The sequence below is a fragment of the Myripristis murdjan genome, chromosome 9, assembly GCF_902150065.1.
Source record: "Myripristis murdjan chromosome 9, fMyrMur1.1, whole genome shotgun sequence".
NCBI lineage: Eukaryota > Metazoa > Chordata > Actinopteri > Holocentriformes > Holocentridae > Myripristis > Myripristis murdjan.
In genome coordinates this window covers 32,158,357-32,181,517 of record NC_043988.1, presented here as the reverse complement: position 1 = coordinate 32,181,517, position 23,161 = coordinate 32,158,357, and the positions used below count along the sequence as shown (strand labels likewise).

Genomic DNA, 23,161 nt, shown 5'->3' with positions numbered 1-23,161 from the left:
CTAAAGGAGTATTTTACTTTAACGACTCAGTCAGCTACTTCTAATTTATGCATATGCATGTTGAATTTGTAGCATTTTCTTAATTGTTGCCAAACTCATCTGCGTCTCTGTTTGCCATCTTGATTTTTTCTTGTCTTTCTCATGAGACAGGATATTTTTTTTTAATCCCCTTGAGGATTTCTGCTTCTTACTTGCTCAGAATGTATTTCAGATCTGTATGTGTAAATACATACAACATAAAATCTGAACGTAAACCACCAATGGCATGCACACTAAAGGAGGAAGAGAGAATGCCCCAGAAAAGACTTCAATGAAAAATTCCCAGCTGACACTCCTAACAATTGTAACTTGCTGTCATACTCAATATTATTTGAATAGAATATCATTAAAATGCTTCAAAATGCGTTAAATGTAATCATCCCTGGAATTCTATCTATTCTATCCATGAATGCTATCTATTATTCATCTATTATTCAAGAATTTTAACATTTAGCAAATGCTGCAAGCAATAAGCAAATTATTTATCTCAAAAGCTTCCCTCCTCTCTTGTGTTTCATGTTTTTCATTTTAGATGTTTAGGCGGCGCTCCTCTCCAGAGACTTTGGCTGTGTGCAACACTGATGGGAGGCTCAGGAAACACATCCGCAAATCATTCATTTCCAATATTACAAGCAAACCAACAATAAGAAGTTGGAAGAGGAGGTTGCGCTTCGACAAAATGATTCTCAGTGGAGTGCTAAACCGAAAATCCAATATTCAAAAAGTGTGAAAAGGTAGCACATCCCAAATGATCAAATCAAGGAGGACAAAAACACTCACATTTCACCTGTTTATTGGCTCACATCACATTAGAAAAAAACACTTCAAAGCCTTCATCAAAATGCTCTGATGAAGGCTCTGTGCTGAAATTTGGGATGCGCTACCTTTTCACACTTTTTCAGCAGTAAGTAGTATTATAACAGCCACATCACCTTGACAGCAGGTCTAATCAAGTATTCCCATGACCCTAGAATGGTCATCTATTATAGAACAGACATAAGACATAAGAGTCACATGGGCTCAAGTCATATCAAAAATATATTAAGAACATCTTATATCACTTGACCACACTAGGCCTGTGGATAGTGCTGCAGTTGTTGCAGAACTCAGATTTTGTACTTGTCCTGCAGTTTTACTGAGGACGACTGTTTCATTAGCATCACACAGGAGATTCAGTTTACTACACTGTGACATAAAAATGTGCTTCAACGAGCTTGGTGCTAGACTATTCCTCATAATCACTGACACTTGAAATGAGGTCAGTGCTTTTCCAAACATTTACTCTTGGGGAGAGAAGCAAAATTGCAGCAGTAATTCATAAGCGTGCCATAAAAGGTAGGATAAATGTAACTGATTAGAAAGACAGTCTGGTTATAACAGAGTGCATCACATTCATGAATCTTTAAACCTATTGAGCTATCATTCTCCACTTACTCTCGATGACTCTCCTTCCTCTTCCTCATCCTCTTCTTCCACACCCTCCTCAGGATGTCGCCTGAACAGGTAGTATTCACTGGGCTGAGTGGGAGTGGGGCTGCCTTTGCTGTGCTCATCGGAGTAGCTAGTGACTGAGGATCCCGCGGGACTTGGGGACGACTGAGACGAAAGGTCACAGGTCACCAGCTTGTAGTAGTTCTGGGTGGCCACCACCAGCCGTGCCTGGCTCTGCAAGCAGGAAGTGACATCACCGGACGATACTGAATGCGGAGGGTGGTAGGAGTTGCAGTTGGCATCCAGGTCGAGCACCCCTTGGTGTTCTGCAGAGCAGGAGCAGGTCGAGGAGGTGGACGGATGTGGCTCTCGGATGATGGGGAAGGTGTTCCCGAGGCAGGTGGGTTGTTGTTGTGATTGGGGAGGTTCAGTAGGGGAGGTGTGGAGGTCCAGATAGAAAGCCCCTCTGGTGGAATCCCGCTGGCCTCCGGGTGGATCTGAAACAGAGGAGGTGCAGGAGTGGTCGGTGGAGCTGTTGAGGTTGGCAGGCGCCAAGGCTGGGGGCTTCTCCGGGACACCGTTGTTCATCTTGTTGTAGATGGCGCTGAAGTTGACCAGCACGCCGTCTGAGCTGTTACAAGAGGAGTCACTGCCGTATCCTTGCTGGCACTCTGAGAAAGGCTCTGAGAAGGCCTCGGGAAAGTGCTGTGGGTAGTTCTGGGAGAGTCCACAGCAGGAGCAGCGCTGGGCTGAGGAGCTTGAGGAGGAGGAACCTGTCTTGCTGCTCCGCCCGCACCGCATGGGGTGATCTTCGTCTTCTTCATCATCATCCCCCCAGTCTTGCTCTCCGCAGTCCATGGACATATTGGAACCGCTGCTGCCGTGGCGGCGCTGGCTGTCCAGTCCCAGGAGGTCTAAATCATCCAGGTGGTTGGAGAGATCCGAGACCACACCCCTGAGAGACTCCCGACTACCTCCTCCCACTGATCCCCAGGGTTTTTCCAGAGTGCCATGCAAAAGGAAGGGCTCAGGAGCAAACCCCAGATCATGCAGGTGGAAAGGGGCTATGCCGTCATCAAGGGCGGGGTTTGTGTCACCATGGAGGTGAAAGGAGGAATCCTCCAGGTAACCGCTGAGGTTGTCACCATCATCGTCCTCTTCTTCCTCATCCTCATCATCCTCAGTATTGAGCAGGAAGGGATTATGGCGCAACGGATTTCTGTTCCTACTCTTGGCTCTGGGCAGCGTATGAGCTGTCATCAGCTGGTCCTCCGAATTACTAGAGGTGAACGATGAATCGTCACTCGCTGTGCTGCCTCCTCTCCCGCTGCCCTTCCCTTCTCTTCCTCCGGTGCGGGATGACCAGGAGCCACTGGAGGTCTGGATCAGGCTGCTGTAGAGCAGAGCCTCCCTTTGCAAGACATCTCTCTCGGGAAGGGATGTGGTGCGACTCAAGCCAAGGTTCTCCGGCGGGCTGAAGGGGTTGCTCCTCTTCAGCGCGCTCCCACAGCTGCCCTGCCGGCCTGACACCTGGCAATGCACCAGGGGGATGTGGTGCACGATCAAGGTCTCACCAGACAGCTTGGGAGGGCTGTCCATGGTCCAGGAGAGAAAGTGCGATTGGAGCTATAGAAGAAGACAGAGAGAGGCCCTTGTGTGGCTGAAGGGCAGAGTAGAGGTCCAGAGGGGTAATGGGGTTGTCTTCACACACTATTTACAAGCCCCAGCTCTGCAGGGCTGCCTGGGATTTGGAAGGAGAGGTCAGGAAGGTCGACACCGTGGTCAGAGTGGTACATCTGGCAGAGAGAGAGAGAGAGGGAGAGAGAGAAAGAGAGGGAGAAGGCGTGTTACAGAAGAAGGCAAATACTTCAAGACATAAAAGCATCTTCAAAGCATGCATACCCACATTCCTCATCTACTCTCCACAGCCATCCTGTCAGCCCAGCAAAGAAAAATTCAGCACTTACTCAATACTGCGTACTTATTATGTATTCTAATTTTGTCAATACAAACTGACCCTGCATTTTGCTGCTTTTGTGCCAGCCTCCTAGCCTGAAAAATCTGCAAACTCATGTTGTGTTGGCCTGGGTTGGGTCAGTCATAACCATCTATCTACAATGGAGCAGGTTTGATACAATGATTGACAGAGGAGCGCTCCAGAGACATTTTCATAAACAACCAAGATGGCTGCCACTATTGTGGAGCAGTCTGTTGAATCTGCTATCATGACAGCACTAAACAAACTGGACAGTATATTTTCTCCAGAAGAAGAACAAACAACTACATGCTCTGAGTGCTGTGTCACATGTTTTGTTGCTCTGACTGGTTGGAGGTCTATCCATTTGCATCCAGAGGCATTTTCATCTGCAACCCTCGTGAACAGCCCTTGGAAATCAAATCTGGATTTGCGAATTGGCCTGGCGATGCCAAGCCACCATTCCCCTCCTTTTTGAGATGTTTTTATTACGGCATCTTTGTCCCTTTTTGTGATCTAATTGTTTTCCTCTTTGTCTTTTGGGGTGAAATATTTGTAAGCCACTCAAGAGTTTGGTTTTTTTTTGGTTTGCCAGCACATTTTGTATTTGTTTCTTTCTCCAATTTCCCAGTTCCCAATCATTTGGGAAACAAAAACTCAGCTACTTCAAAATGAAACTGAATTAAAATAAATGACAGTACAGAGCTGTATCCATTTAGCTTTGTCATTACACAGAACAGGGTGAGTCAGGACCATGTGAAATGGAAAAAAGATCCTCAGCTAACACACCAAGCAGCTGACTGTTAAACAGGGCTATGATCTAATCCCCACTTCCAAGTTACACCCAAACTGATGAACACACACACACACACACACAGAGAGAGAGAGAGAGAGAGAGAGAGAGAGAGAGAGAGAGAGCCAACCATTCTCCCACTGAATCACCCACTCCTCTATATCACACTGCAAATAACAATGGCCCCACCAAAATAACATCCAGTCACAATGAGAGCATCTTCCAGTTAATTCCTAAAATAAATAACCTCTCTTTGATTTATGTCACACATTAGGCATTTAACTGTCACCCTAACCCTGACTGACCTACAATGAGCCAGCAGGTTGTGTGTACCGCGATCTAACACTGCGACAGCACAGGTGAGCGGATGGACAAACACTGGCCGATGTTAATATTTAGACCTTGTGACCTCGCAGTTACATGGCAGTCTCTCTAATTACTAGGCCACGGAGCAGAGCGAAAAGCGCTGGTCAACACTAATAGGAAGCAGACAAAACACCGGCTTGTTTCTGACTTGTTCTGCAGTGACGCTGAACTCTTCTGACACTAACAAATGCAGACAGGCAGAAATCCCCAAAGTTGTTTTTTGGTCTTTCATCAGAAATTGTGCACTCGTTTCGAAGTCGGATGGGATAAATGTTTACTGCAGTGCTTAGCAACGCTGGAAGAACAGAGTGGCAGACACAGAGCAGAGGGACAATGTGCTAGTGTTAGTTCAGCTTACTTCAACAACTTCAAAAAAATCTATTGCACTTGTCATATGCAAACAGTCGTGAAGGATGAAACAATGAAATAACAATATTAGAGATGCACCGATACATTTTCTCACTCCTGAATCCAATACCGACTACAGGACTGTGAGTGTTGAAAAGTCGAAAAGGGTACGTTGCTTAAAATTAACAATAACCTTTCTTTTTACTAAAATAAACATTGTCTTTTACCTGGGGATCAATTTTGGGCATGTAAATGAAAGAAACTGTTTTCTTTTCTTTCTTTTAAGTTGTTGTTGTAATATAAATGAGCGTATAGAGGGTTCAGGGTTCTGCTTCAAGCTCATTTTGTCAGTACATCTGATTATAGATGGACACACATGAGCTGTGGCTAATGCATCAAACCTTCAGCCTTTTGGTTTCGGGCCACTTTCTCCGCTTACTTGGTCACAGTGCCTGACCCAGCTTTATATTAATCAGATTCTGCTCCTGTAAGTTAATTCATCACCTTTAATCGCTTTTTCTTTCACTAGTAAAGCGCTATTAGACACAATGGGAGGCGAATTAGGAATCAAAGTTCCCTTTAAATCGCCTGGGCACAGGATAATGACAGACGCCCAAACTGGGCCAGACGAGTGCCAACCAAGACTTAGAGTAATCCCTCTCCTCTGCTGCCTTCTCAGTGAAACGTAATCCCAGATAGGTCGTTTAATCCAAAATATGAAAGCAACTTTGATTCTCATGTCTGGCAAGTCTGGCAAGTTAAGCAGTGACTCAAAAACGGCAGGAGAAGAAAGAGAAGATTTACATTTTAAAGTAGAAAGAATGGAAAATTGGTTGTCGGCATGAAGAAAATGAGCACTGGAGACGAAAGTCAAGAGCGAAGAGAGACACCAAGAGATATGCATCTTCAGACAAGACACATAGAGGCCAATAGATATATGTGTGCAAATGCTAATGGGTCTTGCAGTAATTGTTATCCCTGACCTTCAACAGCATGTGCAGACTGTGTGTTTTTATATGTGTGTGTGTGTGCCTGTCTCATAACAGCCACAAAGCCGCTACCTCCATCATTTCATTACATTTGCTGTTTTATATTCCAAGGGCTACACTACGGAGAAAAGAGAGGGTGACCGAGGCAGCAAACTGCAGGACTAAGCTAAAGGTTAATGGCAGGACAAGTCCACTCATAGTTGAAATGTCTCTCTTGACAAAATGACCTTTAAAAGGAGGACTTGAGTGGTATTTACTGTCAGTCAGGCACCAGCTACGCCCACAGTGCAGCCAATTTTAACCCTTTTGGTTTACAGCGTCGACGGCCATCCGTGATAGTCCTGTTGCAGGAATAACTGCGGCAGAAGCATGAAGTATGACACCAAATATCATATTCATTTACACTTGTGCTTTTTGATTAATATGATCATTTACCGAGAGAAATTGAAAAGAAGGGAGTCGATGCACACTCTAGCTTGGAGGCATTTTATTAAAACCCCAAATTAGCTCAAACGAGAACTGTCTTCTTCTTCTTCTTTTTCTTCAGGGTGATTACTGACATAAGCACGTGTCAGCAGGTGTGAACAATTTGCATAATGGATTAAAAACACATGATCAAAAAGTCAGTTGGAGAGGAACACAGTGAGACCTATCACCTGTTGCACGAATACCCAAAGCAAAAGGGTGAACTTTGACGCCAAATCTCCATTTATACTTTTGCTGTTTGATGAATATGATAAATCATTGAGAGAAACCTACAGGCTGGAAATTATTATCAAAACATGACGATGAATACGTATACTGTAAATTTTGTATTCATATTCCTTCTTTTTCATTACAGCAGCACTGTTGGGGGACAGGAGAGTGAATTAGGGATAATTCATTTTCCCCAGCACCGGCTTCAAACAAACAAACAAACAAACAATCTTCCAGTTCCAAGCCAGATTTTTCAATCCCTTAGCCGCTGTCACCGCAAATATCACAGCTTTCACAGTGTGCATGGAAATGACAGCAAAGGAATTATCTAAATTTAACTTTGGGGAAAGATGAGGTGATCAAGGTATCACGCCTTGAATCAAACCTGATACATGATCGTACATTTATATTCAGTGTAACACCTTCAAAGGGAGGTGCCCTGTTAGTAATCCAATGACATCACCCGATTAAACACCATGTTAAATAAGGGCGGTGATTTAAACTACTGAAACACTTTCCCAAATGGGACAAACAGATTTGACTTGAACTTGAACTAGAAATAACCGCTCTCACCCACATCACATTTCCTCCAGCATCAAAGTCCTGTCTGTAAATAAGTGTTCACTCTAAATAACACAATCAAAAGTCACAATCCTGTGCTCTGATAATATTTTATTTGGTATGAGGTTCATAGCGAACAGTGCAGTTCACCTCTATGCAGACGACAGTGTGCTTTTGATGTGTATTTTGATGTTGGACGTGTGCTAACAAATCCTCCCATTCTGACTCTGCCAAACCTGAAGTAGTAGAGTAAGCTGGAGGATCATCCCCTTACGCAACACTAAAGAGGGAACATAAGGAAGGGAGTCGACACTCACTGCACTTTTCTGGCTGCGTTTTTCATTCAAGTCTTTTGTGTACAAAAAAACCCCAAAGCTAAACAAAAAAGATTCACCTTTTCATGTACCCTAACGACAAGCATGAGTTGATAATATGAATGATTCGTGTCTCAAGTGCAAAATACTAACTTCTTGTAGGCCACATTCTTATAAGTGAACTTTCTCCATCTGCCTGAGGTATTTTCAGTGATTACCAGATTTTTCTCTGGTGAATGACTTGTTGCATAGCCTTTATTACCCTGTGCCTCAATGCGGCTACACCCATCCTCCTTATGACGACGGCAATGGCACTGCAATTTTCAAAATAAAACAAATATTATTTATATAGCCCATTTTGTGTATTAAAATGCAATGTGCTTTACACAAAGCAACAAAATAGAGAAAAAAAAATCTTGAATTTAATGTAATTGTTTAAATTATTTTACATTTAATTGAATTTAATGTCATGGCAACAGACCAGCTAATTTCTTTAAAAAGATATGCTATTATGTGGGTCAGCCTGAAAGACAGTCCAGTGAATGTATAACTAGAGTCAAGGTTAAATCACTGTCTGGTGCTTCCTGTCTAGGGAAAGTACACTAACAAGATTAGTTTGGTGATTCAGATGGCGGGTCTAGTCAATGCCAACAGCAAACATGGCAGGCTAAAATTGGTTTAAGAGATTACAGCAGCAGGTTTGGGCGTGGATGTATAACGGTTTTCTTTCGGACGGGTCAGCTGGTGGTAGCCAGACATCAGCACTGCCTGCGAGCATAACAGTCTGAGCCTTTACTCCTTCTACCTCCTCCCACAGGTTTTCTGCCATCTTCTATAATCTGCATGTCCATGATGTTCTTGACGAGAGAATGCAGCGTTTGTAAAAGAGAAGCATCAATTATGATCATTGATGCACCCGTACGGGAAATGACTCCATTAAAGTAAGGGTTGTACTAATTGGTTTTAATCATCGTGAATGTGAAGTCATTGTAAGTGTGTGTGTGTGTGTGTGTGTGTGTGTGTGTGTGTGTGTGTGTACTCTTATTTAAGTGTGTGCTTTCCACAAAGGATGACACTGTCTGACCTCAATTTTCTGCTGGAGTGCTTTCATAAGCAAGACCTGCTCTGTCATGGACAAAGCAGCTATATGGGAAACTGAGCAGACCACACACACACACACACACACACACACACACAAACACATGTCTACACGCATAAGTCTCCCCTGAGAGACAGAAATAAGCCGTATCCTTTCTTTATCCACACAAAGCAACAGTCCCATCTTGTCTTTCCCTCAGTTTTGTGCCAAGCTGCCCAGAGCCGCCTGCAGCACAAACATTTCCAGGTCACGATGCACCATCAATTAGTGCATGCAGGGATTTTTTTCCAGTCATAATAAAATATTGTGCACCATGTCCTGCATCACCTTCGAGAATGAAAGCCACGCTGCTGTTTCCTTTTCCTTCTCCCTCAGTTGAAGCAGCTCCTCATCAGGATGGCAGAAGTTTAGCAAGCAGAGGCTGAAGCTGTATGTGACATTGATCTAAATACATTAGCCCTGCCTTTCCTTCTGTATATGATGCAGTTTATTGTGGCGAGTGAACCTCTTTTAAAAGGACAGACAGCACAAGGCAGCAGTGTGCTATGCATGGCTGCTTTAATTTAAGGTGAAAAAGGAACAGTTCACACAAAACACAAAAACGATACCGTCCCCTTTATCCCTGGTGTAACCTATCCATGTAGACACTTTCTGTGTGATTTGGCAAGGTTTTCCAGTCTGCTGCAGTCTCCCAGGAACCCAGCACAATGGGACTAGAGAGGGTATTCATTTGTAGATTTCAAACCGTCAAAAATTTACATGCAAAAAACTCAACAGCAACAGCTCTATCCAAAAAGCAGTGACACGGATCCATGGCCCTCGTGGGGAAGAATTTCATTGGGAACTACTTCCTGTGGAAGAATACTGGCAAATACTGCATCTGTCTGCCCTAAATTTACACTCCTGGGGGACAGACAGATACAGTTTTCCATTGTTTTTGGAAAGAAATACTGTTGTTCACTTTTTTTTTTTAACAGGGATCCTCTGTGCTGGGAGACAAGAGGTGGCAAACTGGAATTCTCGTGTAAACTATCTATAGATTGCACTTGATTGTTTGCATTTTGGGTGAACTGTTCCTTTAACTCTTCCACTTCCCACATGTGCTGTGACAGGCCTCACACTTGGAAACTAAAACTGAAGAATATAGTAACACTCCATTACTTGCACAGCCTTTGGTTAAATTGTTTAAACAAGAGGAACACTGTTTTTCTTTTCGTATAAACTGCTCCGCTGGCAGCAGCAAACTGTCAAGCAAGAGCGAGCTCCATCAGAATGACCTCAAAGAAGCGTCTCCTAGAGGAAATGTCGCGTCCTGCCCAATGATGCAATGTCCTCATCCTTTACAGTCACTGCTGAGCGTTGTATAATCGCTGGACTCAATGCAGGCTCTTTCAAAAGTGACCCAGTGGGTAGATACATATGCAGGCTGCTACACTATTCAAGCATTCAACCACACACACACACACACACACACACAGCAGACACACACAAACTTGTGAATGGGCCTATTGAATAAGCTCGGCCACTATTCTGCTTGTTTTGATCACCACAGCCAAAGGACCCATCCATCATTACAGAGCATTACCCAGTAATTGGATGTTTTAAGACAAAGCAACAGCACAGAAACAGGAATAGAAGATAAGATGTACAATATGAACTTGTGTCACAATTCGAGTTCGGAAAATTTCCCTGCACCAACGCCACCAGGACAAATTCCTCCACATTTACTGCACTTGGCCAATACAGCAATTCTGATTCTAGTGAAAGGACGGAAACTGAGCAGTAAATTGTGAACTTGGCTGGGCAGATATGACATGCCGGTGTGAACAAAAGCACAATAAACTTACGGGTTAAGCTGCTCACATGCAGAAAAGGTCTTTTAAACAAAACAGGCCTTGCAGGTCCTTTTTATCCAACACCTCAGGAACACAAACACATCCTTGACTTCTGCGATTTCACCGATAAGCAGATTGCAACGGCTCAAATAACCAGTTAACAAGGACAAAGAGGCCCGGCCTGACCACCAGAGTTTGAGTTCCCACGTATTATCAGCAGCCGTCGCTACAAGGCCAGCCGGTTGGTAAAGAAAGCTGCTGCGAGTGGGAAATGTGGCGACAGCAACAACAAGAAGAATCAGGACAGGGAAATAATGAGGCACCAAAAACAAAATGAGGTAGCTGTGGCAACCCCACATGAGTAACAGCTGGAGGGAGGATTAAAAAAAGAAAGATAATCCTGCAAAACGTGACAGTCAGGCGAAAACAAACAGCAAGAAAAACACAAAAATAACAAAGAAAGACACACAGAACTTAACAAGACTTTACTGCACACAGAGTTTTTCATTTTTCATTATTCTTACTCGTATACATTGTCCTGCATGTGCTCCCAAAGTTGCGATACACCCCTCGGACTGAGATCAACAAACTCAAATGTTGAAAAGTAGAAAAATACCACCAGCTACCAGCCAAAATAATGCTTACAAATTTTGGCTTCTGTTGGTTGGCTTGTCTTGTTCTTTACTTATACATTAAGCATGTATTTGCTGGTATAGTATGCCACAAATACACACAAGGAAGCAGAACAAAAATACTGTAAAAATCCCCTCATAAAAACAGGAAGTACCCCAATTAGAAATGGTATAAATTCCCATCCAACATAAGCATTAATGGTGAGAAATCCACAGCAAGTGTCCAATTGCCTGAAAACACGGGCTGTCTAAAGTTAACTCAATGAACCAAAAGCATGCATAAAATTACACACACACATGCAGACACACACACACATTGCAAGCTACTTTTCTTTGCTTTCTTGGTTTGTAAACCCTCTACTTCTAGATTCAGAGTGAGCTTGTCTGCTGCTCTCAATTCAAACAGAGAAAAGAGAGGAAAAAAATAGAGAAAGAGAGACGGAGGCTGCAAGGGGTTTCCTATCCCTGCCAGTGCTCAGAAAAGTAGGGATTCCTTAAGATCCAAGCAAGGGAAGCCACTAACTTTATGGATTCTCGTTCCTTAAAAAAACCCCAACCTACATTCTAATTCTATGGAGTCAGCTTTCATTAATTTTTCACAAAGGGGCTCCTCAAGGAACCTTCCCGGGTTCCCCTCTGTTTTCCATATGAATAACCTCTAAATGTTCCTTCAAACCCTTTAACTTTAAAAACGTAAAGAGTTAGAACTGCGCTGACTGAATAAAAATGAGGGGTCTGTGTGTGTGTGTGTGAGTCTGTGTGTGTGTGTCCTCAGAATTGTTAAGCTCTAAGAATTGAAGAAAACATCTAAGGCCAAGTAGTGTGTATCTGAGAGAAAGACAAAGATGTGCTGGGTTAGGGTGGGAATTTGCCCTACATTTACACACACACACACACACACACTGAGGAAAGGAAAGCTGAGCTGCAACAAAGGACATCCTCCCTCTTATATCATCAGGGCCGCACTTCCAGTAATAGTGCTGGGGCCGGGAGGGGGGCATCCTAGTGAAGGCACACCCTCGCCAGGCAGGCAAGGCGATGCAGCCGGTGGAGATGATAATTATGATGATGGATGCAGTCCGTACTCGCCACGGGACTCTTGTTCATCGAACGTGGTTGTGACTAATGGTACGACGCGGGCTAAGGATGACCTTTCTTGTCTACAAGCCACAACAATTGGTGCATTCCACAATTTAAAGGGGAATAAGTGAGACTTTTACTGCCCCAAAGCAGGAAATGTCTGTAATGTATCTAGTGAGGGCTGGTGGGGTTCTTAATCAACACCACTGCCTTAATGAGATTGCAAAACACACTTCGACTTTCTGGAACTGTTTAGGAACAACATTTGTATTTTCAAGCATCCCTCTCAAGCCAAGAAAGCAAATGCCACGGCAGCACTATTACTCCAGGGTTTGGCACTGTGATGTGCTACCTCTTCACTACAAGTTTCTGCTGGATTTCTGCTCTAAATTTCTGCTTTTAGCTTAACTTGGTTGTGAAAATGTGATTCTACAGAGAGGTGAGGACAGGTGATGTTGTTGTACTCCCTACTGTTCAGCTAGAAGTAAGTGATGATATATAGCCAGCCGGTTATTAGCACAGAATTAACCCTGAAAAGGTGATCAGGCACCCAACAAGGGGTCTTGTTTCACCCTTAATGGCTCTATGCTCTTGCAATACTGACGGTCTGGCTGTACATTATCCCTCTAGTGACACAGCTACTTATGACAAAAAGCAAAAATTTGACACAAAATATTAATTTTGAAATGATTTTATTAAGCATCAAGGCTCCACTAAAACAAACAGTCCATACACTTAATGTCCATAGTAAGATATAGTAATAGGCTAATACTGTAACTACATTAGACATGGCTGCACATTTTAGTGTAGCCTCTGTATTATTAAATTATAGTCCATTCAACATTGCTTTAAAGTGTTTCCTTGTTTATGTGTTGTTTTCATTCATTCTTTTATGCATTCTTTTTTTATTTGGCTCCTTTCTGTGTTTAATTCCCATACATCACTGTGACCTAACATAATTAGTCTATACATCATCTATGACCGGCAAGGAGCCAGAATAAGACAGAACATTGTATATTCCACCGTTCATATTTTAACTTGTGATTTGATTTGACATTTATATTTGTCTCCTGCAGGTTTGCTGTTAATTAGCCTGATTGGCGGTCGTAAATTTGCCAAACTTTCTGCACAGAGTGATATATCAAACCGGACCACATGACCGTCATAAATATCAGACTGCAGAATGCCTTCAAGGTCCATTTGTGTTTGGGTATTACAGCGTGTGGTAACCCTCGTTTTGTAACCTCACAACACATTTTTTTATTTTCATGACTTCACAGTTAAATTTTTAAAGGGTGTGGGAAAAATCTCATTTTATTAGTTTGCGAGATTTTGATCGTACCGCCGGGTTTTAGGGTCGCAGAATGCTAAACACTCAAATATCCATGATGCCTCACTCTAGAAACTGCAGTCAAGTCCAGCCATCTCTGCTCTCCGCGCCGCTGAATTGGGCCCACAAAGTACAAGATGCCTGGTTACCCAAATACACTTTCTGAAATTTGCCATGTCCAGTTAATTCTGGTAAATTCCAGATATTCCCACTCCCACTGGATTCCATGCTTTTTACATGGATCTTGGTGGTTAAAAACAAATCATCTGCATGACCCCCAGTCTTTGGGTCACGATGTTTTATGGGTCAAATGCAGTTTTAGGGTTAACTGTCGCTTTAAACGCAGCCGTGCACTAAAGGTCAATAAAGGTCATTTGTCAGGTGGTTTGTTTTGCTTACCGCCTCCGGCTTATACAGCTGCTATGATGATTTTCAGTCACCAAAAACCAACATCTGTCACTGCTAAGCCATTTTTTCCCCCCATTTGTCCTCTGTTTAGCCTCTGTCTCAGTCTCTCGCTCCTGTCTAGCACCAGCGGCGGAGTCTACTGCTGTCTGGTCGCCGAGTTAGAGGCTCTGTGATTTGCGTGTGTGTGTGTGTGTGTGTGTGTGTGTACGTGTGGGACTAACTAACTGAAAGAGCTTTTGTTTGCTTCACACACACTCACAGCAGTGTCCAAAAGAGCTATACAAAGACAAAGAGTGGAGGAGCTAAAAAAGAAGTGTTGATACTGCATTTAAATCCACCGCGGAGTTTTCTTGCAAGTTCAAAGCCGTCGTCCTACATCGCTGCTTACTGCTCAGCAAAACGCAACACATTTATGTAATTCCTTACTTATACAGTAAGATACAACATGTCCAAAATCAACACAGATAAGTGGTGGAAAAACAACCAGGGAATAACCCAATATCATGGTAACATTATACACCAATCTACAATTTCACCAAAAAACCCATGTTATTTAGTGTGGAAAATTCCCACTGGCCACCATCCAAATTCTGGAAAATTGATATTAGCTTTGCCAACTCTTCCAGACTTTGAAAAGCACCATTTGGAGGTTGTGTTTTCTTCTAACACAATCTAGTTTTAAATGATATTGGAGTTTTAGCAGCTGCTGTGACGAGTCGCCAAAAAAGTCAGTGTCCACACCTGGTGGTCGGTAAACTAAATTTTTACAATCAGCTGTAAAATGACAATATGACAAGTAAGTACAATTATCTGTGTGATACAAGCAAGAATAAAACGAGGCTAGTCAGCATCACCAGTGTGTTAGCTGTAGCTGGAAAATGCCCACATGGCCCATGTGGAACCAGGAAAACCCAATAAGGAAGCCATAAATCTGGATATAGACCGTAGAAAACATGACAAATAGCTGTATTCAGAACAAATGCCTTTTCCTGTGTGTCTCTGGTGGTTTAAAGGCTTCAGCCTCCATTTCCTGTGCACTCTCAGACAAAGGGCACGTTCACAGGCTCTTTTATGTAACAGAAACACTGTATCAACAATCCGATCTGCTGCCCTTTCCATTGTAGTAATCAATCAGTCAATCAATCAGTCAATCAGTCAATCGAATATCATTGTTGAATTCAACTGCAAGATCATATAACTCTAATGCTTAAGGAATGTGTACAAACCTCAGCTGTATAGAACCCAAATTTTGTGTAAAACCAATCAGATAAACCCCAAAACAAGGCATGCACTGACACCCACACCAGGCTGAAATGTGTTATCAGAGGTTTTACTCAAGACTAATATTTAGTACCAGAAGCCCTAAGTATTTTCGAGTATTTTCAGTTGTTTAATTGGACACAGAGAAGCCTGTATTTCTCAAATGGTGGGAAAATGAGGGATTTTATATCAATTATTTTGCCCAAACTAATGACCTCTACCAAAAATGCATGGCAGTCAAGCTGCACTAGCTGCTTTACGGCACAGATGGAGATTGTTTCATGGCACAGACCTGTTCTTCCAGCAGGTTTCAGAGTCATCGCTATCGGGTTTCCTGCAATCGCACAGAGTGGAAAGACTTCAAGGTCGAAGGAAAAAATCCCTTGAAGCATGTTTATGGTCTTCAGTTTAACCAAACAGAACGCAGGGCTCAAAATACTTTTTTTCTGTTTTCTGCAAAAATTGCAAGTTGTCTATTTTTTTTTCTGCAATCTGGAAAAACTTTGTGCAAATACCCAAGCTGTTATTCCTGCCCTACTATACCCTACCTAGCCTGGCAAAGCTAACAACAGCATCATACATGGCTTTGTGCATCTTAAGAATGTAGTTTACATTGTGTGAATTAAAGACTGATTATTTCAAATCTCAAAGCATATTCTGATCATATGCTTCCACTCTGATGCTCTGAAAACAATGTCGGTCTGCTACTGACTGAATCAACATGATCTGTTAACTGAAACAAAAACAGAGTTAGTCTGTATGCGCAGGGCTTTATTGCTCACTCTTTGAAAGAAAGATTTGAGAGTTGCATTATCTTCTACAACACAGAAGTGAACAGAGTGCTACCTGCGTCTTCCGCACCAAATATTTTATGGGTATTTGCAGATTTTATTAAGACAAAATCACACTGAAAACTGTTTATAACCATCTTTATTCTTTATCGGACCTATTACAAGTCAGTTTGGGTGGAAAAGGACAAAATTGCCTGAATTTTATTTCTTTCTTTCTTTTTTTTTTTGGCAAAATTGCAAGTTGGTTTTAATTTTTTCTGCAATCTCGAAAATTTTTCTGCAAATTGCAGGTTGCAGGTGGGTATTTCGAGCCCTGAGAAAGCCATTCTGACAGAAAGCCGTGGGGTTTATGGAAAACTGGCACTTTAATTTTGAGAGACACAAGTACAAACAATCCCACTGCTATGAGATGGAGGCAACCAGTTGTCTCACTCATGGTCTCAGTGAATTTGACGATGGCATATTAATGTTAAAAAATGCGGCAAGTATCACCAGGCCTCCTTGCTGCCCTGACAACGCCTCAATACCTCCATGCACGCACACACAAGCACACAAACACACACAAAGTCAATCCCTTAAAGCTCCTGTGTGTTCTGAACGAGCTAAAGATGGACACATGACCTTGAGCCTTGCTTCCCCTGGAGCTTGATGATTATTCCTCTCCGCTCCTGCTTCTCTACCTGACCCTAAAGAGCTTACACTCACTTGCATAAGAGTCGGTAAGCCTGCAGCCGCCACGGTCAGGTCCGAGCAAGCAAGCCGGCGAGTCCAACCAGCAGGGGGAAAGTGGCCCAACATGCAAATGTGGAACTTTAGATTGATTGATTAAACTTCAATTAACTTTCACCTGAAATGATGCATGTAGTGTCTAATGTTTGCGTGAGACTCTGCTGCAAACCACATGTCCCTGCAAATTAATTTGAATTTAGAACCCTGGTCTGTTTTCCCTTGTGCCATGTTCCTTCCCCTAATGAATTCAACTTCAAGCTGACATGCCACATTTTTAGGTATTAGTGTTGGGCAAAATTGCCAGTGGAAAGAATGGGCTGTGACAGCACTGTGTGGCAATGACAAAATAAACTAATGAAATGCAACGAAAGGGCAAAAATAAACGAAACCCACTGAGATTTTCATAGATTTCGTCTGTCTATCTGAAAATATGTACATGTTTAACAGATCGTTTTGGAGTTTGATTGCAAATGCTTTTAGTCGTATTTGGAAACACTCGATCCGTAATGTGTCTGGGCTATAAGGCGACAGCGACACACAGCAAACCCAGCTTTATGCAGCTGTCACCCATGATGCTTTGCCCCGGTAGCGCCAGCTTTGCATCACTTGGATATGATTTGACTCAGACGGATAACGCTAAGGCGCGCCTCCGGTTTTTGCGAGCGTTTCACGCCTCGTACTTCACTTCCTAACACATGTCAGCGTGTTTTCTGACTCTGACTTGCATGACAGTCAGTTTTCACAAATGTTTTTTTTTAATCAAAGGTGTCCACCGTGTTGGTACTTTTGTGGCGAGCGAGCTGCATGTTTGGATTGAACCATCCTCCGCTTCGTCGAGACGCAGCCCCGGTAGTACAGAGAGTCGATGTGAGCAATGACTAAAAAGAGTGTTTTCGTGGTCTTGCAGTCTACGTTTGACATTTACATTTCAGCCGTTCAGCTTTTCTTTTCCCGAGCGGCCCACATTACAGTCGGCGCAGCAGTAAGCCACATCACGGCTCGCATTCATTCAATAGACACAAAATATAAATACAAAAACCTCACGAGGCCACTGTGTGATTTCTCAAACTGCTGTGTTCTCTGTGCTCTCTCTCTCTTCCTGTGCTGACTCTCTCCTGCTTGCTGTTCGCCTTTTGGCCAAGTCCAAGTAATTCTCTCTCTCTCTCTCTCTCTCTCTCTCTCTATCAATCTCAACCTGTTTCTTTCATCTCCGTTGCAGTGTAATACTTCTTTCCTTGGCTCCCTCCTCTTTCTCGAATCATCTCCCTGCTTCCCTCCATCTTCCTCTCCTGATGTGGACGTGTCTCCTCTCTCGCTTCCCCACACCGCAGCCCGGAAAAAACGTCCAGGCGAGACTTTTAACTTCAGCCGTTTGATGGACGGCTTCATCCGAAGCGCCTTTAAAACACCAGGAGGGCTTACGGGACCATGAGGGAACAGCACCACAGTTTCTTTCCCTTTCTGCTTCTCCCTGTGGGCCATGACCTGTCCTTTTAGGTCCTGTTGCCTTTGTACCAAGTGGATCATAAAGTGCTTTTTTTTTTTCTTTGTCTTTTGGCCTCCTGTCCACACTAAAACGGTGTTTTTGGTCACTGAAAGCAGAACCTGCTCTTTAGAGTGGATTTTTTTTTTTTTCAAAACAGTTCTTCTTTTGCCATGTGGACGGTGAAAACCTGAAGACAACTTTTCTTCTTTGCACTCTGGAGCGGAGGGGTTGACCTCACGCAGCTGCGACTTCCAGCGTTCCATGCAATTTGTTTTTTGTTTTTCCATTTGTGACTTTTGGTAGGAGCCTTGCCTCGGCATCTGTCGCTATAACTGGCTCACCCTTGTTTGTGTAATCCGATGCGGACATGATTAGGATGGTATTGTGTTGTTGTATTTGTTCTTGAACTGGTAATTCAGTGATGTCAACAAACTCCAGTCTCTTCCAGCTTCTTTCCACATTCTCATACAGCAAAGATTTGTTCATTTCTATGTACTGGTGTTTACTCAAAACACTCCAGTGCAGATATTTTTTTTTCTGAAAATAGAAAACTGAATTTCAATTTTCAAGAAATGTATACCCATGCAGATATGGACCTAGTATATATCATCAAAAATTACGTGATGCAAGCCTAACTGCTGAGCATTTTAGTGCTGTCGGTCACCCTGAAACATTTTGTTTTGACTGGAATCTTTGAATATCGCTTTCAAATTTAACCAAACTTGAATGCATGGCTGTGGGAAATTGATTCCCGACATGCAATTTGTGCATTATTCAAGTCTTTGAGAGATCTGGGCTGATGCTTTGCTTTAAATTTGCAAAACAGAAGATGGAGTAACTCACTGAGGTGAATCTTGACCTCCACTGAGGGGAGTCCAAATATCTTTCAGACATTGATTTTTAAATTAGGACGGGTGGTAATCTCTTTGACAGGCTGGTAGAGAAGCATCGCACGAGCAACGGAGAATGAGAGCCCCCGGGTTTAAGGAGTCAAGGATGCATTCGGTTCATCAGGCTGTAAAGAGAACAAAAAAGTTTTTGGGGCAAGTTGGGACACGGATTAATCTTGTTTTGTTTTTTTTTTTCATTTTTAAAATTCAAATTCAAATATTGAAATTTATTTTAACAGCCTGACGTTTGCTGTTCTTGGTTTAGAGGGTGATTGTCTCTCTCTCTCTTTCTCTCCTTCTCTTCCTCTGAATTTTTCAGCCCCGGCTGCCCAGCAGAGCCACCAGTCATCGTGTAATTAGTCCACAGTTCACATCCACACTGCAGCCTGGTGAAAACGTCCACTGTGTATTGATGGTGTCCCAGCAGCCCTCAGTGCTCTTTCAGTCAGACAAACGAGCACAAAACACACGGCAGGCCGAGCCAACATTCATCTGCTTGAGCAACAAACACATACAGCCATGCACACACACACACACACACACACACACAGAAACACTCGCATTCACATAGTCCGGGTGCCTTTAAATCAGTGAAGCACTGCAGACCATGAAAGGCACAGAACCACCACAACAGGCTAGAGGGCAAAAACAGAGCTCTCTCTCTCTCTCTCTCTCTCTCCCTCTGTGTGTGTGTGTGTGTGTGTGTGTGTAAGAGAGAGAGAGAGAAAGTCTCCAAATAGGGCAATTCCACACCCATACCACACATCATTATTTTTCTCTCATAAATAGAAATCATAGTCGTGTCCTTTTTCTTTGATGCAGAATCCACCACACACTGTACCGCTGATGCAAAAGGCAGCACACACGCACACACGCACACACACACACACACACACACACACACACACACACACACACACACAAATGTGTCGGTAAAAGGGCATCGAGGGATCTTTAGGGCTTTCTCAGAATGCAACAACACAGGAACAACAAAGTGTTCCTCGCAGAACTTTTTGAACTTTGACTGTCTTTCAGCACAAATGTTGAAACGAGGCTCGCGGTGTGAGCCGGGTCACGTTCAGGCCGAGCCGCGGGGCCTTCAGAGGCTACGTGTGGCTCAACCAGTCCTGAGGACACACTGCTGAACAGAACTAATCTCACTGGCTTCCCTGAGGCAGAGATATTCACATGTAAGTGTTTTCTGTCATTGTTTGACTCGGAGATTAAAAGAAAGGCTTTTGGACTTGTGGAAACCACATCAACTCAAAACACCACAGGCCTGTTTCACATCAGGGATTACAGCAAATTAACAGATTAATCTTTTATGCACTTGAAATACCAATAAGAGTTACGTTTAGTCATGCCAATACTTTGACGAAAAGCCCAAGTAACACCTTTCAAAATAATGTCAGCAGGGGGCGCAACACTGAGACTCCAGGAGTGGTTCTATATTCAAGTCCAAAAAACTATAAAACTAGTGTTGAAACATAACACACATCAGTCCATTGATTCATCAGTTATAATTTTGATAATTAGGCATTTATCAAGTAAAAATGCCAAAGAGCTGCTGATCACAGCTTCACTACGATCACTGACGTTATAAAATGAACAGTTTGGGTTTTTTGTGGCTGCAGATCAGGAGCAATTTGAAGGCATCAGTTTAGGCTCTGCAAACTTCTGATTACCGCTTGTTACTATTTTGACACTTGACAGACCACATGATTAATCATTTGATCTAAGATAAATAAACTAATTTAAAAAACAAACAAACAAATGATAGATTATTCAGAAATGAAACTGGAGTTACAACATTTTCACATGACAGCAGCAACATGTGGCCATGCAGAGTCAAAAGAGAGAGAAATACTGACTCTGCTCTATTCGACTTAATTTACTACTTCAATTTAGGCTTTTAAGATTTTTAAACTGTTGAAAATAGACTTCCAAGACAATTAAGTGCCACTTTACGCCTCAGTGACTGCAACAGTCCACTGAGATAACAGCCTGTTAAAAAGAGAAAGCTGACATGAAAAGGTTTCCAAGCAGAATGTGTAGACTGCTGCTTTATATAGTGGAGGCAGGCTCACGTCATTGATTAAATCAGTGCAGGCAGCCCATAGACGACACACAGTCACACAGAACCACATGCACACACACGTGCACGCACACACACACACACACACACACACACACACACACACAGACACACACACACAGAAATATGCACATGCAGCCTCCGCAGGCTGTGTGTTACGTAAGACTTGAAGACACATTCCAAAGGCGACGGGAGCAGCTGAGCAGCCTGAGCTGACATGTGGCCTGACACACTGGATCAGGTTGTGGTTCTTGGTCTCACACACACACACACACACACAATCTTGAGGCTTTAAAAAAGCAATGTGATGCTGATGAGCTCATTTATCACAAGACCTTTTTTCACATTAATTAATGCTGCGAACAGACTAGAAACTCACATTAGAGGATCTGACAACGTGCAAAAATAGAGCCTTGTGTTATGGATAAAATCAAAAACCACGACATCTCTGACCGAGTGCCTTGGTATGGATATTGCAGGGATGACAACTGGCGCTTTCATGTGATATTTACACACAAGAGATTTAGAAATAAAGATAAACAGTGACCAGTCATGTGGATATGGTGACTAAACAGGTGAAAGCCATTAAAAAGAGCAGCCCAGAGTAAGAAACTGCATCCCTTTACTGTAATGCAGCTTTTAAAACAAGGAAAAGACATCATGAACATGTATGGCTGCATCACAATGTTACCATATCCAAAATCCCACATGATAGGAGACTGAAATTCAGATTTGAGGGGAGAAAATGACTTTGACTTTCATGGCGTCGACAGGATCGGATCAGACCGGCACTGACAGAGCGTCCAGGTTTATTCAAGACGCCGCGCGCTGCCAATGGCGAGATTAGGACACTTATTCTTAGTCCCGTAAGCTTCACCTTTAGGATTTAGGGACGACACTGCTTGCTAATCACGAAGGAACACTAACACACAGTCTCTCTCTCTCTCTTCCTCCCTCCATCTTTCTCTCGTTTCCTCGGCAGAAAATGATGTCAGGAAAATGCCATCATTATCTCATTCTGTAAATATAGCAGGCAACACTAATAACAATGGGGCTTATCACTGCCTAACAATAGCTGGGCCTCTCAGCCTGGTGATTACAGATTGATTTTGGACAGGGTTATGTGATGCACAGAATAGAGAAAATAATGCATAAAGAAAAATAAATAAATGGGAAAATGTGTAGTGAGATTTTTTTTTTTGCACGTTGTAATCTTTGCCTGTGCGGTGGAAACATTCCTCTACAACATCACAGAGGCTTAATCACAGGAGAGCCGCATGCAGCTCTGCAACGTGGACTCAAATGAACTGGAGTGCAGCTCCCTGAGCCGGCTGATGTCTCTCAACTCCCTCAGCTGATCCCTCTGTCTTTAATCAGGGAGTTCAATGAATTTTCTGCTTGATTGCACACAGAGCACAGAGTGAATTTTGTGCAAAGATTTATGGCCGGAGAAAATGCTACCTCCGCAGCGGTAGCCACTGTAAAACCGCCCTCCATCTACATTCATCCTGCATCTCAGTGCTGCAGGAAATTATTGCTATAATGTTATGTTGTAGAGTAAGGTAGGAAACTCTCAGCCAGACGGTCACCAGACCATTCCCGGAAACTTCTAGAAGGTGGAATGAGAAAAAATGGTTTATTTTCTATTTCACAAAATCCTTAAGGATGGAGTAGAAAAATGAAACTGTACAGGCCTGGCAAGAGAAAACAAGAAGACTGAGACTATTACATCTGTATTACAGCTAAAACTACTATTATTACGACCACTATGACTCTATTACAACCACATGCACTACTGCTAATATGGATAATAATGATAAAAAATGACTTCGCCCACTGGAGAAGCAACAGGACAGGAGGGACCTTCTCAGGACAGTAACATTTGGATGATAATTACACTTCAGATGTATTTTGGGAGCCAAAAGTGTTGACACATTCTCGCTCGTTCTGTAAACAAAACTGACTCAGGACTGCAGAGCGCGCAGAAGAAAGGCAGATTACATAACCACAGGAT

At 42.9% G+C, this 23,161-nt stretch overlaps 1 protein-coding gene across 2 annotated transcripts in view; it reads right to left on the bottom strand.

Moving 5' to 3' along the window:
• Nucleotides 1-23,161, bottom strand: part of rusc2 (RUN and SH3 domain containing 2) — a 47,618-nt gene that overhangs the window by 22,604 nt on the left and 1,853 nt on the right. For both annotated transcript variants that reach the window (XM_030059772.1, XM_030059773.1), the window contains exon 2: nt 1,474-3,266. In XM_030059772.1, coding sequence (XP_029915632.1) covers nt 1,474-3,069 — 1,596 coding nt within the window. In that variant the 5' untranslated portion in view covers nt 3,070-3,266. The remainder of the gene's footprint in view (nt 1-1,473; nt 3,267-23,161) is intronic.